Consider the following 15006-nt stretch of genomic DNA (forward strand, 5'->3'; position numbering starts at 1 on the left):
AACTACAGTCATCAAATGCAAATGGAATCTCATTGGTCCACAAGCATCCTAACTTTTTGGCTAAAGGAAAAATTGAAACCAGCTCTGCAACCAATCAAAGCACTGCTTCGCAATGCGCCCTCTGACCCTTCCCAGCTGCCACAAATGATGCCGTGACCATCCCATCCATGTGGGAAACATTAAAATGGTACTTGCTTGATTTTATAAAGTCCAATAATCCACAACAAATAACAATCCAAAATTACAATGACCAACGGCAGAAAACTTTTGAAGGAATTTTGTACTTTTGCCAAGAAAGTTACCAAGGTGGCTGAAGTTGGTTGAACTGCAGAGGTCTGTAGCACCACCATAAACAACCTATTTTAATTGGCCAGGCAAAAACCTCGGTTTAAGAACCAGCCTCGTTTGTCGGACCCAAATATGGCCAAAGAGGGGAAACAATTGACCAAGATAGAATTTAAGCACAGCTGTTCCACATCAAGGAAATCAAACCTTGACTGACTCCTGGAAGTTTTACATGATTCAGCTCCACTTCTAATACTTCATATGTTCTATTCTCAGTTATTATCATTACATATTGAGCATTTAGTACAATAACACAATGCATATATAAATGATCTTGCTCCTTAATCAGTTTTTATTAAGTTTAGAGATCTCGTCAATAGTCTCTCTAATAAATTCAGTGGACAACCATCAACCGCCTCAGAACCGGTCATGGTAGATGCTGCCACCTTCTCCATAGATGGAAGGTTAAAGCATCCCCATCATGTGTCTGTGGAGTTCCTACTCAGACCCATTGAGTACTGCCCTCAGAGGAAATTCGCGGGCAGGGAAGTGGCTTTGAGCCCATGACCTTATTGAATGGCGGAGCAGGCTCGAGATATCCACGCTATTACACTGGAAACTTTGGCCTGGATATCCAACTTAGATATTGACATTCGATTTGCTTTGGTACTACCATACGGAAGAAGAAGTCGTTTCTTGATTCAAATAGCTGTTTTCTTTTATTTTCCTATAGTCCATCCAGGGTTAAGCAAAACCGTGCTCTTATTCTATTTTCCCGATGAATCGCCCGTCTTTGTTTTCAGGGTCGTGAGAGCAGTAAGCACCATCCTGTAATGGTGAGATTGACTGTTGGGCCGAATCTGCAGTAGCCTGCATCCATCGTCTAAAAAACTGGCTTAATTGGCAGGTTGCGTGTCTGCACAGAAATATTTTTTGGCCCAATTAAACAGGGGGTGGACAGATTAGAACTGATTGAAATGTAATCAAAGCCCAAATTTCCGCTCAAAATTCTGCCTAGTTTCACTAACAAGTGGGGGGGCTCCCCCATAAATCAACACAGGATTGCTTCTGACAGAACACTGACTACAGAGGCAGGATAAGGGGTCAGGTTCAAACTAGGAAGAAGCAAATTTAGAATGGCGTCAAGTACAACTATTTCACATAACGAGCCATCAGGATGTGGAATGGACTTCCAAGTGGAGGCAAAAAGCCTGGAATTGTTAAAGAAAGAAAGACTTGCATTTCTATAGCGTCTTTCACGACCACCGGACGTCGCAAAGCGCTAATGAAGTACTATTTGAAGTGGAGTCACTGTTGTAATGTGGGAAATGGTTCGATTATAGAGTCTTTCTGGATAGATGAGGTAAGGTGGGCCAAATAGCCTTGATAATACATATTTATCTTGTGATCTTGAGAGCTGATATTTTACATGCGATATTCATACTGATATACCCTGAATGATAATCTGATTGTAATCATCATGATGACTATTAACCTTCCTGTGTCAAAAGATCTAACAAGTGATCTCGGTTAGTACTTCTTAGTAATTCAAAAACCTCAAGGGGTATGGGTATGTGCTTGTGCGTAGGTATGGGGAACATTTACATATTTAAAAAAAAATTTTATTCATTGATGGGATGTGGGCATCGCTGGCTGGCTAGGCCTGCATTTAGTGCCCATCCCTAATTGCCCTTGAGAAGATGGTGGTGAGCCGCCGCCTTGAACCGCTAATATATATACTGGTTGGCCTATCAGAAAATGGAGTGTCTGCTATCCTGGGTTAATTTGCGGGGGAAAAAAATGCTTCAAATTCAATTAGTGTCTCTAAATAAATTGTGTGTAATTCTGGAATCAAATAATGAATCTGACCGCAGAAATCAGAGCGACTGGGAAAGCAAGGAAAATGTTTCTTCATCAAATAATAAAGAAGGCAAAGGGCCGATTGCAAGTTGCTGCACTCGGGCAGTGATCCCTCGCCTCCTTCACTCTTCTGCAGCTTGCCTTTCCCTCACCAGCAACAACACCAACAACTTGTATTTATATAGCGCCTTTAACATAATAAAACATCCCAAGGCGCTGCACAGGAGTATTTTAAGACAAAAAATTTGACACCGATCCACATAAGGCTAAATTAAATCAAATCAAATCAAATCAAATCAACTTTTATTGTCATTGTTAGTGCACAAGTGCAGTACAACGAAATGTAGGCTTGCGGCTCCCGAGAGAGTACATTTAGATTAAGACATTTAAACACGCAACATACATTTGGCTTGTAGTATATTAACATAACCATAATAAAGTGCATTGGCAGATGTGCAGGCTTTAGAGTTTATTTGTGGAGTTCAGTAGGATGACAGCCCTGGGAAAGCTGTTCCTAAATCTGGTCGTACGGGTGCGAATGCATCTGTAGCATCTCCCAGATGGCAGGAGGGCGAACAGACTGTGGCTGGGGTGGGTAGGGTCTTTGATGATGGACCATGACCTCCGTAGACAGCGTTTCTGGTATATGTGCTCTATATGGTCGGTAGCCGGGTGCCGGTAATGCGTTGGGCAGTTTTGACTACCCGCTGCAGGGCTTTCCGGTCATAGTAGCTACAGCTGCCATACCATACTTAGGGCAGGTGACCAAAGCTTGGTCAAAGAGGTAGGTTTTAAGGAGCGTCTTAAAGGAGGAAAGAGAGGTAGCAAGGCGGAGAGGTTTAGGCAGGGAATTCCAGAGCTTAGGGCCTAGGCAACAGAAGGCACGGCCACCAATGGTTGAACGGTTATAATCAGGGATCCTCAAGAGGGCAGAATTAGAGGAGCGCAGATATCTTGGGGGGGTTGTGGGGCTGGAGGAGATTACAGAGATAGGGAGGGGCGAGGCCATGGAAGGATTTGAAAACAAGGATGAGAATTTTGAAATCGAGGCGCTGCTTAACCGGGAGCCAATGTAGGTCAGCGAGCACAGGGGTGATGGGTGAACGGGACTTGATGCGAGTTAGGACACGGGCAGCCCTCTGGGGCTGATAGAGCATTGAACGGCACCTAGAGCAGTGAAGCACATCAGGAGCGGGGCACGTTGCACTACCAGGTAGTCAGCGCCCAATGTGCACAGTGCCACATAGTGCGAGTGCCAAGCACTGTTGGCACATACAGTGCAAGGCTCATTAACCGCCCCATTCCTATGTAAAGTAGGGGCGAGCCCCATAAAGTGCCTGGAGTTCTGATCAATGTGCTAGACGCTCAGTCCCCATTTTCAAGGTAAGCATTCCTGGCTGATCCTCGCTTCTGGACAGGGTCACCCTTTGTTGTAGGGCCTCCTGCCACATGGTCTCCAACATTCAATCAATAATTCAGGGCTTTTACTTCAAGCCAATTTTGTCAACAACAAAACCAGCATAGCCTTAAGGAGAGCCAGCAGTCCTTTAACAGCTGCTGGGACTGAATGAAATCTCATTGAAACGTATAAAATTCTTAAGGGGTTTCACAAGCTGAAAATCTACCCCACTACAGAAAGACTTGCATTTATATAGCGCCTTTCACAACCTCAAGGCGTCTCAAAGTGCTTTACAGCCAATGAAGTACTTTTGAAGTGTAGTCACTGTTGCAATGTAGGAAACGCGGCAGCCAATTTGTGCACAGCAAGCTCCCACAAACAGCAATGTGATAATAACCAATCTGTTTTAGTGATGTTGGTTTAGGGATAAATATTGGCCAGGTCTATGGCTAATAACAGACAAGGGCTTGTAAATACATTGTACAGAATTGATCCTGCCACTTGCATCTGCCTCCAACCCAACCTAAAGCTGAGGAATGCTTCCACCCCTGTTCTCAGTTCCAAGTATATCTATACTCATGTCCTCAGCATCAGGAATGCCTTAGGAATATTTTCGTTCCCAATCTCTGTCCCAGAAATGCCTACAGATTTACATACAGCATAGTAACAGGCTATTTGACCCAACTGGTCCATGCTGGTGTTTATCCTCCACACGAGCCTTCTCCCACCCTGCTTCATCTCCCCTTATCAGCATATCCATCTATTCCTTTCTCCTTCATGTTCTTAGCTAGTTTCCCCTTAAATGCATCTATGCTATTCGTCTTGACTACTCAATGTGGTAACAAGTTCCACATTCTAACCACTCTCTGGGTAAAGAAGTTTCTTCTGAATTCCTTATTGGATTTATTAGTGACTTATCTTATAATGATGACCCCTAGTTTTGGACTCCCCCACAAGTGGAAACATCTCTATGTCTGCCCCCTCAAACCCTTTCATCATTTTAAAGATATCTCTTAGGTTGGCAACTTTCATTCTCAGCGGTGCCTCTGCTTCCTCCGACCCAGGGCTTTGCTGTTCACACTTACTGGAGAGCAGGATACCGACCATGCTTCAACTCACACCTCATTGAAACTTATAAAATTCTAACAGGCCTAGACAGACTAGATGCAGGAAGGATGTTCCCGATGGCGGGGGAGTCCAGAACCAGGGGTCACAGTCTAAGGATAAGGGGTAAGCCATTTAGGACAGAGATGAGGAGGAATTTCTTCACCCAGAGAGTGGTGAACCTGTGGAATTCTCTACCACAGAAGGCAGTTGAGGCCAATTCATTAAATATATTCAAGGAGTTGGATATATTTCTTAAGGCTAAAGGGATCAAGGGATATGGGGAGAAAGCAGGGACAGGGTACTGAATTTGGATGATCAGCCATGATCGCATTGAATGGCGGAGCAGGCTCGAGGGGCCGAATGGTCTACTCCTGCTCCTATCTTCTATGTTTCATGGCCGACTCGATCCTCATTTCAGCTCCCATTTTACCCAACCGAGCACTGACCCCCCCCCCCAGCAGCTCAACCGATAGAAATCCATGCAGTGTCAAGGAAGCAGCTCTATACATGGGGAAATGCTGCTGTCCTCAAACAGGGTATCCACTGATTCACTGTGAGCAATACTGCCCCATACACCGGTAATTAAAATAGTGGTTTAACCAAATAATTAACATCTAGTACATCATCTACGGCCCACTTATTAAATTATGGGAAAATACTATTTATACTACTGAGAGTGTACGAGTAGGAGTTTACGGTTTTCAAATGTTACTCAGTACAGAGATTGTACAGTAATTTAGCACCAGTTATACTGTTCTACCCACATCCAAAAAAAAATGGAAAGTTAATGCAAATGCTCAACAGGAATATTCAACACATACAGAAAATAGACAGAAAGTCAATCATCGGTTCTGTGGCTTTTAATGGGAAATTCTAATTCCACTACATAGGCGGCACAGGAAATCGTGTTCAGGGTAGTCGCAGCTAAAGGAGAGTAGGCGTGTCTTCATAGAGTAAAGGAAACTTCCACTCACTTTATCGAAAGATCTCCATTCACCCATTGGGATGGAAGAGGAGTGATTTTGGCCTTCATATGGTGACGGATATTTATTTTATACCCACAAATGGCAGAAGATTAATTATACGCTGGCCTTAGCAATAAACTTTTTCCTGGAGCTTTCCTGCTAAAACATCAATATGCAAGAGCGACTGGGAGATGGGAGTGGGTTGGAAAGTGACCTTTTCACCTCTGGGACTCAAATCCAGACCATACCAATGGAATGAAAGTCTCCTCTGTCTGCTGGCCATAGGGTTCTACATGAAATGAGTTTGAGCAGTCTCAATCCAGCTTCCAGTGGGCATGGGCCAACACTACAAAACGACCTTAATTTGGAACTAATTGGCAATGTCACTCAGATAAGTCTAAGGTAGTTGGTATGGGAAAAGGATGGATGGATGGATGGATGGTATGGGAAAAGGATGGATGGATGGTATGGGAAATGGGAAAAATGCTCCTCTAGGCCTGGGGTTGAAGTATATTGTAGAGCTTTGGTAGAGGGAGCTTTACTTTGCATCTTGACTGTACTATACCCGACCTGCAAGTGCTTAGTGCTGTAAATGCTCAATCTTGATAAAAATCCACAGCCATATGACAGATCATTTGCTTTAGGCTCCTAAGAGGGGCAACTAACCTATTCCAATTATTTCATAATGTCCTGGATTTAAAATTCCTCCACTTAAGGCAGGGGTTGAGCCCAAGGCTTATCAGAGACTAATATAGCAAACTGTTTTGCTTCTCCAATGCTGTATTAATTGTACGGACCTATGTCCAGTTGAAGTGGGTCGGCACACCTCTTCTAGGAATGCCTACCTTGAAGAAGTTCTGCTCTTCTCTTCAACGGGATCTCCGTTTGGCTCTTCAACCTTGTTCTCTCCCAGCCTGGCCTCTTAATCTAGTTCATTTCCTGTGCTTTTCCAGTCTTGACAAAGGGTTTGACCCGAAACGTTGACTCTATTTTCTCTCCACGGATGTTGCCTGGCCTGCTGAGTTTTTCCAGCATTTTCTGTTGTTATTTCGGCATTTTCTTTGCCTTGTTGATTGCTGCCCTGCCGTGATTGGCTATACCAAGTGCCAAGATCTACTAGACCTCATTCAGTTCTTACCTTTTCGACACCCATCACGTGTCGTCCATTTTCCCTTCCTGTCTGCTTCCAATCTTAATGATCTCCATGAAACTATTCCTTTGCTGATATCCTCTCTCTCTCTCTCTCTCTGCCGGACCAGGCTCCCACCCCTACTAGAAAGGCCCAAAGCCTCTCGCTCCCTCATTCAGAGCATCTGAAAAAGGTATAACAGAGCCTTTAAGGTTTGAAGTAGGATGGGCTCTGCTCCAGTCACAATTAACTATAGTGACTGCTCCTCTGCATTGTCCTCTCCTGCTCTTTGTAAGCTGCAAATACAAGGTTCTGTGTTTGCTGTCCTCCCTGAATTCAAATCAAGACTCACTGCAGTCTTCCCTTCCTCCTCACAACTTCCAAGCTATATAAACCCAGTCTTGGCATCACCTATTCACTAATTTCAGCAACAGTAACTACAAAGCAATTGGGAGTCGAAACCTTGGCTGCTTTTTCTTCTCCCCAGTCCAGAAACTGAGCCCAATTGTGGCATCCCTATTGGTCATCCCTGCAGAGGTCAGCAACTTCAGGGCAATAGAGAGCAAATTCATAGAATCAGAGTGATACAGCACAGGATGCCATTCGGCCCATCGTTCCTGTGCTGGCTCTTTGAAAGAGCTGTCCAATTAGTCCCATTCCCCAAACTCATCCAAGAGATCTAATGATGCAGCAATGCCTCAGGGCTGAAGCACCAGCCTGGATTACGTGTTCAAGTCTCTGAAGCAAGGCCTGAACCCCCGACCTCCTGACTCAGGAGCGAGAGTGCTACCACTGAGCCAAGGCTAACATAGCCTCCGAGACTGCATCCCTTAACTTAGATTAGAGGAAGCAAATGCACTCAGAGACACACTTGGGAAAGATTTACTTCTTGTTTATTGCTGGATTATTATACAAAGGACTGGCCTTGTTGCACAACTGGGATGAACACTACTTCAGGTTTCTCCTTAAAAAGGAGCCACACACTATCGTTAGAAGGAAAACGATCGTCCTTGAGGGAGGCAGTTCTTCCAAATCAAAAGCATTGCCATCTTTGCACCAGATTCATCGAGAAGTTTCCCACTGGGACGGTCACACAAAATGGCACCTTGTGCAGCAGCAGCCCTGCCTGAACTATGAGGCAGGGAGCGCCATCTTCATCTGCTTAATGCTGCACTCAGCACAATCCGCATAGTTTCCTGGTCCAGGCATAACTACACGTCAGAGAGTCTAGTGCCAAACAGGGTCTTGAATCTGAAGATGATGTCTCAGGCTTTGGGGCTAATTTACTACAAGTGTCTCCTGTCCTCGGGGGAAACATTCCTACCTAGTGAACTATCGTACCCAATAGCATTCTCCCTCCATGACTGGCGACACCAACCCGACACAGGCTCACTGAGGATCAGCACTTACAGCAGAGCAGGTGCCTTGAATATTTACATTTAATTATTAAATGTCCTCATTTCCTTTCTGAGGTCTCAGGCACTTTGCCTGGGTGGATGTCCTTCAAATCTACAGCAATGGAGTCCTCCGATTCTCCCTTCCCTCCCTGTGGCTGACCTCTGCTCATTCCTGTATCATGTTGGCCGAGATCAGAGAAGTGTGTGTGGGGAGGAGAGGAGAGGAAAGAGGCAGAAGAGAGGAGAGAGGCAGGAGAGGAGGAGAGAGGCCGGAGTGGAGAGGGGCAGGAGAGGAGAGGGGCAGGAGAGGAAAAAGGCAGGCCTGAAACCCATGTTCCAAGACATTTTACTGCAGTGTGTTGGAGCAGCAACATGCTGCCTGTCTCATCCTGACCTCTTGCTTGCTTGCTCCTGCATGTAGCATGTGCTCTCAAACACTGAGCAAAATGCTCAACCTCCTTCACCATAAAACACAAGAAATATCTGGGGGAGGGGAGGAGGATTCCCCATGTTCGATGTCATGCCAACACTTCAACTCCCCACTCCGCTGCCGTGAAATGTTCTTCATGGGGGTTCAGAGTGGTCAGTACTCCCCCTAAATGGGCCCGGCAAGACTTTATAAAAGAAGAATCCCAGACGTGGAAAGGCCCAGTTCAGTCCCTGGTTTGTGCGGAGATAGCTGACTCCAGCTTGGGGCAACACTAGAACTTGTTTCAGCCCCACGGGGCCCGGAGGGGAAAATCCAGCAGCATTTCCATTCCTCACAACAGGAAGATTGCCAGTTTTATGTTTAAAAAACAAAAAGCCACAGTAATTATGTTTCTAGGATTTATATTTTAGGTTTTAGCCATATATTAATTTGGCTGACATATCTTGGATCACCCTCATGCTCATGTCCCAACCACAAGTGTCTTTCCGTGCCTTGAGATTCAGGTAAGCCTTTGTGAGCATGCAGCTAAACAAACGGCCAACCCTGCTTGGTCACTGTCTTTAGATGCCGGATTATCTTATGGCGCCACTAGATTTCACTTCAGTTTTCAAAAGCGATACAGCATCACAATAGGTCGTGCTTACAAGTTTAAAATATGAAGTGAAATTACTACACAAATAATAAACAACATGATCGAATAGTGAAGTTATACATCGACAATAGCACATCTTTTATCTAAATCGACAAATAGATACAATAATAAAGGATTGTAGCCCTATGAGCTAATCGAATCCTTTGCAAATGATTTTTAAATACAGTGTTTCTCTTCACTTTCAGGAATATCAACCTGTCTTTTCTGAGATTTTCAAGCAGCCTCTTTGCTTCTCTGAACTCCCACAGTCTGTCTGATGGGCTGTTCCATCGGCCAACTCTGTTTTGAACAGAAAAGTCCCTTTTTCATATCCTGGAAACGAGTAACTGGGGCTTCATAGGTTTTGAAAACTAGACACGCAAATACAGACTGCATCAAATCACAAAGTCTGTATGTATTTGAAAATTGTGTGTTAGACTTCATCGAGTCCGTTACCGGGGAAGCTTCACAAGACTGTATTAGGATAGGTTTAATACAAGACTGTTAGCTGGCTGTTAAACTCCCCAAGCACAATGGCTTGAGTTTGAAAGACAGCCACTAAATCAAAATATATCATTCGTGTCACCACAATGCTTCACAGAAATGCCTTTATCCAGTGAATTACTCTCTCTTAACGCAAAACTTCCACAGGCTTAAAGTCACTTGATGCCTGCAGCTAATGAAGACAGTCTGGTCTGATGCAGATGCTGTGTGGGGCGGGTGAGACGGCTCTGGTCTCTACCTCATGGCTGCAGGCGTTCCACGCTCTACCTCTTATGGACGCGATGGTGGCCAATGAGATTGGAGGCGCTCTTGAAGCCCTTGCCGCACTGCAGGCAGCGGTAGGGCCGGTCGTCCGAGTGCGTGCGGTAGTGCACCTGCATGGTGGAGGTCTGGCGGAAGGCCTTGGCGCAGATGGGGCAGGTGTATGGCCTCTCCCCGGTGTGCGTGCGCCGGTGCCGCACCAGGGTCGAGCGTTGGCCGAAGCCCCGGCCGCAGGTCTCGCAGCTGAAGGGCGGCTCGCCGGCGTGGGCCCTCCGGTGGGCCAGCAGCCGGGCCGGGTCGCCGAAGTGCAGGCCGCAGAGCGGGCAGGCGAGGGTCGGCAGCTGCTCGCCGTCGCGGCCGCGGTGGGTGCGGCGGTGGGTGGCCAGGTGGTGGGAGTGGAGGAAGCGGCGGGCGCATACCTCGCAGGCGAAGCGCCGCTCGCCGCCGTGGATGCGCCGGTGCTTGGAGAGGTTGGAGGCGGTCTTGAAGCTCTTGGCGCAGTCGGGACAGCGGTAGGGCCGCTCCTCCGCGTGGGTGCGCCGGTGCACCAGCATGGTGGAGGACTGGCGGAAGGCCTTGCCGCACACCGGGCACGGGTAGGGCTTCTCGCCCGTGTGGGTGCGCTGGTGGGTGACCAGGTGGTGCAGCTGGACGAACTCCTTGCCGCACGCCCGGCACTTGTACTGCTTCTCGCCGCTGTGCACCAGCTGGTGGATCAGCAGGTTGTAGGAGGTGCTGAAGCGCTTGCCGCAGGGCGGGCACCAGAACGGCCGCTCCCCCGTGTGCACCCGGCCGTGCCGCTTCAGGTCGCAGTGCTGCTTGAAGCTCTTCCCGCACTCGGTGCAGATGAAACGCTTCTGGCCGTAGTGCCGGGGATACTTGCGTGGCGCAGACACGGGCGGCGCAGTCCCGTCTTCGGCAGCCTCCCCAGGAGGGTCAGAGTCTGATCGCTGCACCGTCTCCATCAGGTCTTCCTCCACTCCTAACAACACAGCAGATTATATGTTACACATCACAACTCCCACTCAATTCAAATTCAACACCTCAAGTTTAACTACCGGGGAGAAATCTGTGCACTACCGACTGATGTTTCTCAGTCCCTTTCCTTTAAGGGGGTCTGATGGAAGCAAAACGAGAGACAGTCAGTTAGTACGAAGCAGGCCTATTTTGATGGACCAGTAAGGGTTACACTAGTACGATAGCAAAATACTGCAGATGTTGGAAATCCAAAATAACAACAGAAAATGCTGGAAAAACTCAGCAGGCCAGGCAACATCCGTGGAGAGAAAATAGAGTCAACGTTTCGGGTCAAACCCTTTGTCAAGACAGTCTTGACCTGAAACGTTGACTCTATTTTCTCTCCACGGATGTTGCCTGGCCTGCTGAGTTTTTCCAGCATTTTCTGTTGTTATTAAGGGTTACACTAGACTGCCCCATGTCATCAAACAAGCAGCAGCACAAGCACACAAGAAACATGGTGCAATCAAACTAAAAGCTGAGCAGAAGCAAAAAAAGTCCCAACAAAAGCAAAGGGAACCTTCCCAACTAAATCACGATGTTGTCATCAGTGGCTATGAGACACACTGCATTCTGCAGCGCCCAAAGGCCACAAAAGCCACAGAGTCGGGATTCTCGCTGTGGAAGAAAATTTGCCGGTGAGAAATTTATCCACACCGTCAGAGTCAGATGTGTTGACCACAATAGAAATGAAGAACATTTTCACTTCCACAAAACCACGCATTCAGAGAGTATGTTTAGGCTACCACTCTCGGATTGCTGACGCAGTTTCTGCTTTGCACAGATTCTAAAACCCAAGTACAAATCTGAAATCGGGATCCAACTCACCTTCAGAGAGAAAGTTGGTGGAAGACAGTTTGAATTGTGAATGGCGTCAAATGCTGTGCAATCATCAGCGAACAGCTCCACCTTTGACCTCATGAAGGGAAGGTCATTGACGGAGCAGCTGAAGATAGTTGATCCCCAAACACTGGTAAAAATTCCAGAATACAAATGTAATAAAAATGGAATTTCACTTATTCAGGCACTGTGTGTTCGAAGGCACAACATTCCTGGTATAAAGCAGCAAATCCTGGCTCAGCAACCCTACAAAATATACATACTGTACTAAAAAAAAAAAAATCCAAATTGGACAGTAATTTTATTTGACAAATAAAACTTAATGATCATTCATTTTAAATGCATTGATGTATATGGCTTACATTCTGTAAAGTCTAATGGCCCATAACATGCAGGTAGTGTGGTACACACTGCAGCAACCTGATAAACATGGCCCCCAAAAGCTTTTTGAAACAATGAATCAACATAGCATCAAATGCTTTTGGACATAATCACTGCTCTGCTTGGGGGGGGAAGAAATTCTTCTAATATTCTGGCACTGAGACTGTCCTGCACAGGTTAATTCCCCTCCCATTTCATTTAGCACACAGTGTACAGGTAACTGTTAGTGCATGAAGACCGGCTCCTTTTTCACCTCGCTTAGGAGTATCAGCACAAATCAAATTGCAGACTGAATACTTCCAACACAGGTCAGAACTTGTAGGGATGAACAGGATTTTTTTTCCCCCCTTCAATTATCTGTCCTTTCTTGAAGGTACTAATATGATCTGTGCGATTAAAATGTAACATTATCTTGTTTGTCTATGTTTAGCTTCATGGCTGTCTCCCTTTAAATCCAGGCATAATAGACAAGGAGTCTAAAGCTGATCACATCTCAGCTGAATTCAATACAGATATTCAGACCATTCAATTTGGTTCCCCCCAAAACTGTAGGCTTGAGGGGAAAAACCACAATGAACATAGACCTCAATGTAGTATTGATTTGTTCCGTTAAACGTACGACAATCAATTACTTTTGAATCCAAGTGTCAATTATGAAAACAAGCTACAGCAACCAGTGAGAGGGTACAAGTGGCTCAATTTCTTCAATAAAGACTTAGTTGAAGATAGACTATATTTTCTTGTGAAAATTTCAAACGTGCTCCAGTAGTCAGAATATAAATAGGTTGTCTATAAACAAATAGCTTAGTGTTAGATGGCAACTCTTTTTTTTCCATTTGCATTATATAATAAACTTCCTACTGTAAATATGAATCTATTACATCATTTTAGGCTATATATTGTTGATTGCTTGTTTAATAAATTCCCTTCACATTTTAAACTTAAAAGTGAGTTCTGATGTTAAGCACTACTGCTTTTGAAAACTCAGGGAAGCTCCTATGGATGCATAGGATAAATTCAACTAGCTTATAGATAATTAACAAAAATAGGGTTTTCTGTTTTGTTGTCCTGGATGCATCACCGAGAGCTTATCTGGGCCTCAAGGCAACAGTGGACACTCTCAGAACATATAGGAATTGGCCACGGGAGATGAGAATCTACAGCAAAGAGAGTAGAAAAGATCCCAAAATGTAACCGTTCCATCAGTGCCACTCACCGAAGTGGCCATTCTCCATGTGCGAGTATAGTTAGGGTATGGGGGGGGAGGGGGCGGGGGCATCATGTCCAAGCATGATCCTATCTTCAGCAGATGCATACTTCCCTGCAAGAGTCACTAGAATCAGGAATGGGAACCTCAGCTGATTTTTGCCCTCCTTAATCCTACGGCACAGAGAATAATTTTAGCACCGCTCCCCTACCCAAATCTGCTAACTTAGCAAAAATAGAATGAAATCTGGTCTGATAGCAAAATACTGCAGATGCTGGAAATCCAAAATAACAGAAAATGCTGAAAAAACTCAGCAGGCCAGGCAACATCCGTGAAGAGAAATTAGAGTCGACGTTTCGGGTCGAACCCTTTTTCAAAACTGGAAAGGAAATGAAATAGATCAAAAGGCAGGGCTGGGAGAGAACAAAAGAAGTGAATAGACATTAAGAGGTATTCAAAACGAGATGAGATGGTGATCGGACTAGTGGAGGCAAAAGACGGCTCAGATTAGAGACAGCTGCCATGTGGGAGAGAGAAAAAAAAGAAAAGGGGGGGGGGAAAGGAAAAACCAAAACAAAGGGGTGGATAAAAAATATAAGTAAAAATGTAATAGGGGCTGAGGTTATGATCTGAAATTGTTGAACTCGATATTGAGTCCGGATGGCTGTAAAGTGCCTAATCAGAAGATGAGGTGCTGTTCTTCGAGCTTACGTTGAGCTTCCATGAAATCTGGTCTATCTGGCTCTTTCACAAACCCCTCCAATAGTTGGTTTGAGAATGGGCCTGGCAGAGGCGTGGGAGCATAACACGACTGGGATCGCTCGCCCTGAGATATGGGCGCTGAGTGGCAGTGGGACACCCAGAAAAGGGCAGGGTCAAAGTGCATGCATCTAGATAAACACATGAGGGAGAAAGGAAGTGAAGGTTATGCTGATTGGGTTAGGTGAAGTAGAATGGGAGAAGGATCCTAGGCACCTGAAAACAAATGCAATAAAATCATCATATCATATAATGCAACAAAAAAATGAGCCTGATGCTTTCAGGAAGAGGAAGCCAAGATGTCTTTCTAAGAATAACCCTGTCACTCTGCTGCAAACTGCAAACTGCAAGCCGAGCTTGCATGCAGCCTGAGACTGAAGGAGGGCTTTACCTGCCATTGTCTGCAGCAGCTCCAGGATTGTCCCCTCGGCCTGCTGCAGATTCCACCCACAATGCACCGCTGCCCCGCCCCCTTTTAATGCAGTGATCCACGTCCGGACATGCGCAGTACCCTTGTACGCTTCACTGCAGAGATAGGGGACTTTCTGCCGTGCTCAGCATTCTGGGTAGCCAGTCCCGCCATCCTGCAATCTCTTCTTCATCATTGATATATATTTGCGGTCCCCGTTATCTCTTCAATACCCAATAACGTGGGTTCATGTTTAACCCCAGTGAATGGTCGTACAAATTCCGGAGCCACCAAACAACAATATATAGGTTCCTGCTCCCAGCCTTTCCCTCTTCTATTATAAAATATATTTGTTTCATTTTTGAGGTATAGGGATTGAATGTTAGTTCCTCCTTGAAGTATTACTTTTATTTCGATTTAAATTC

At 45.6% G+C, this 15006-nt stretch overlaps 1 protein-coding gene across 1 annotated transcript; it reads right to left on the bottom strand.

Moving 5' to 3' along the window:
• Nucleotides 1-2423: 2423 nt before the first annotated feature.
• Nucleotides 2424-14637, bottom strand: LOC147100636 (uncharacterized). Its single transcript, XM_085967103.1, has 2 exons — nt 14564-14637; nt 2424-10950 (listed from the first exon to the last, which is right to left on the bottom strand). The coding sequence occupies exons 1-2, from the start codon at nt 14568-14570 to the stop codon at nt 9971-9973; spliced, it is 987 nt and encodes a 328-aa protein (XP_085823229.1). The 5' UTR covers nt 14571-14637; the 3' UTR covers nt 2424-9970.
• Between the last annotated feature and the right edge of the window lie 369 nt (nt 14638-15006).

Source organism: Somniosus microcephalus, chromosome 25 (genome assembly GCF_052327205.1).
Source record: "Somniosus microcephalus isolate GS21.2 chromosome 25, FLI_Smic_1.0, whole genome shotgun sequence".
Classification (NCBI taxonomy): Eukaryota; Metazoa; Chordata; class Chondrichthyes; order Squaliformes; family Somniosidae; genus Somniosus; species Somniosus microcephalus.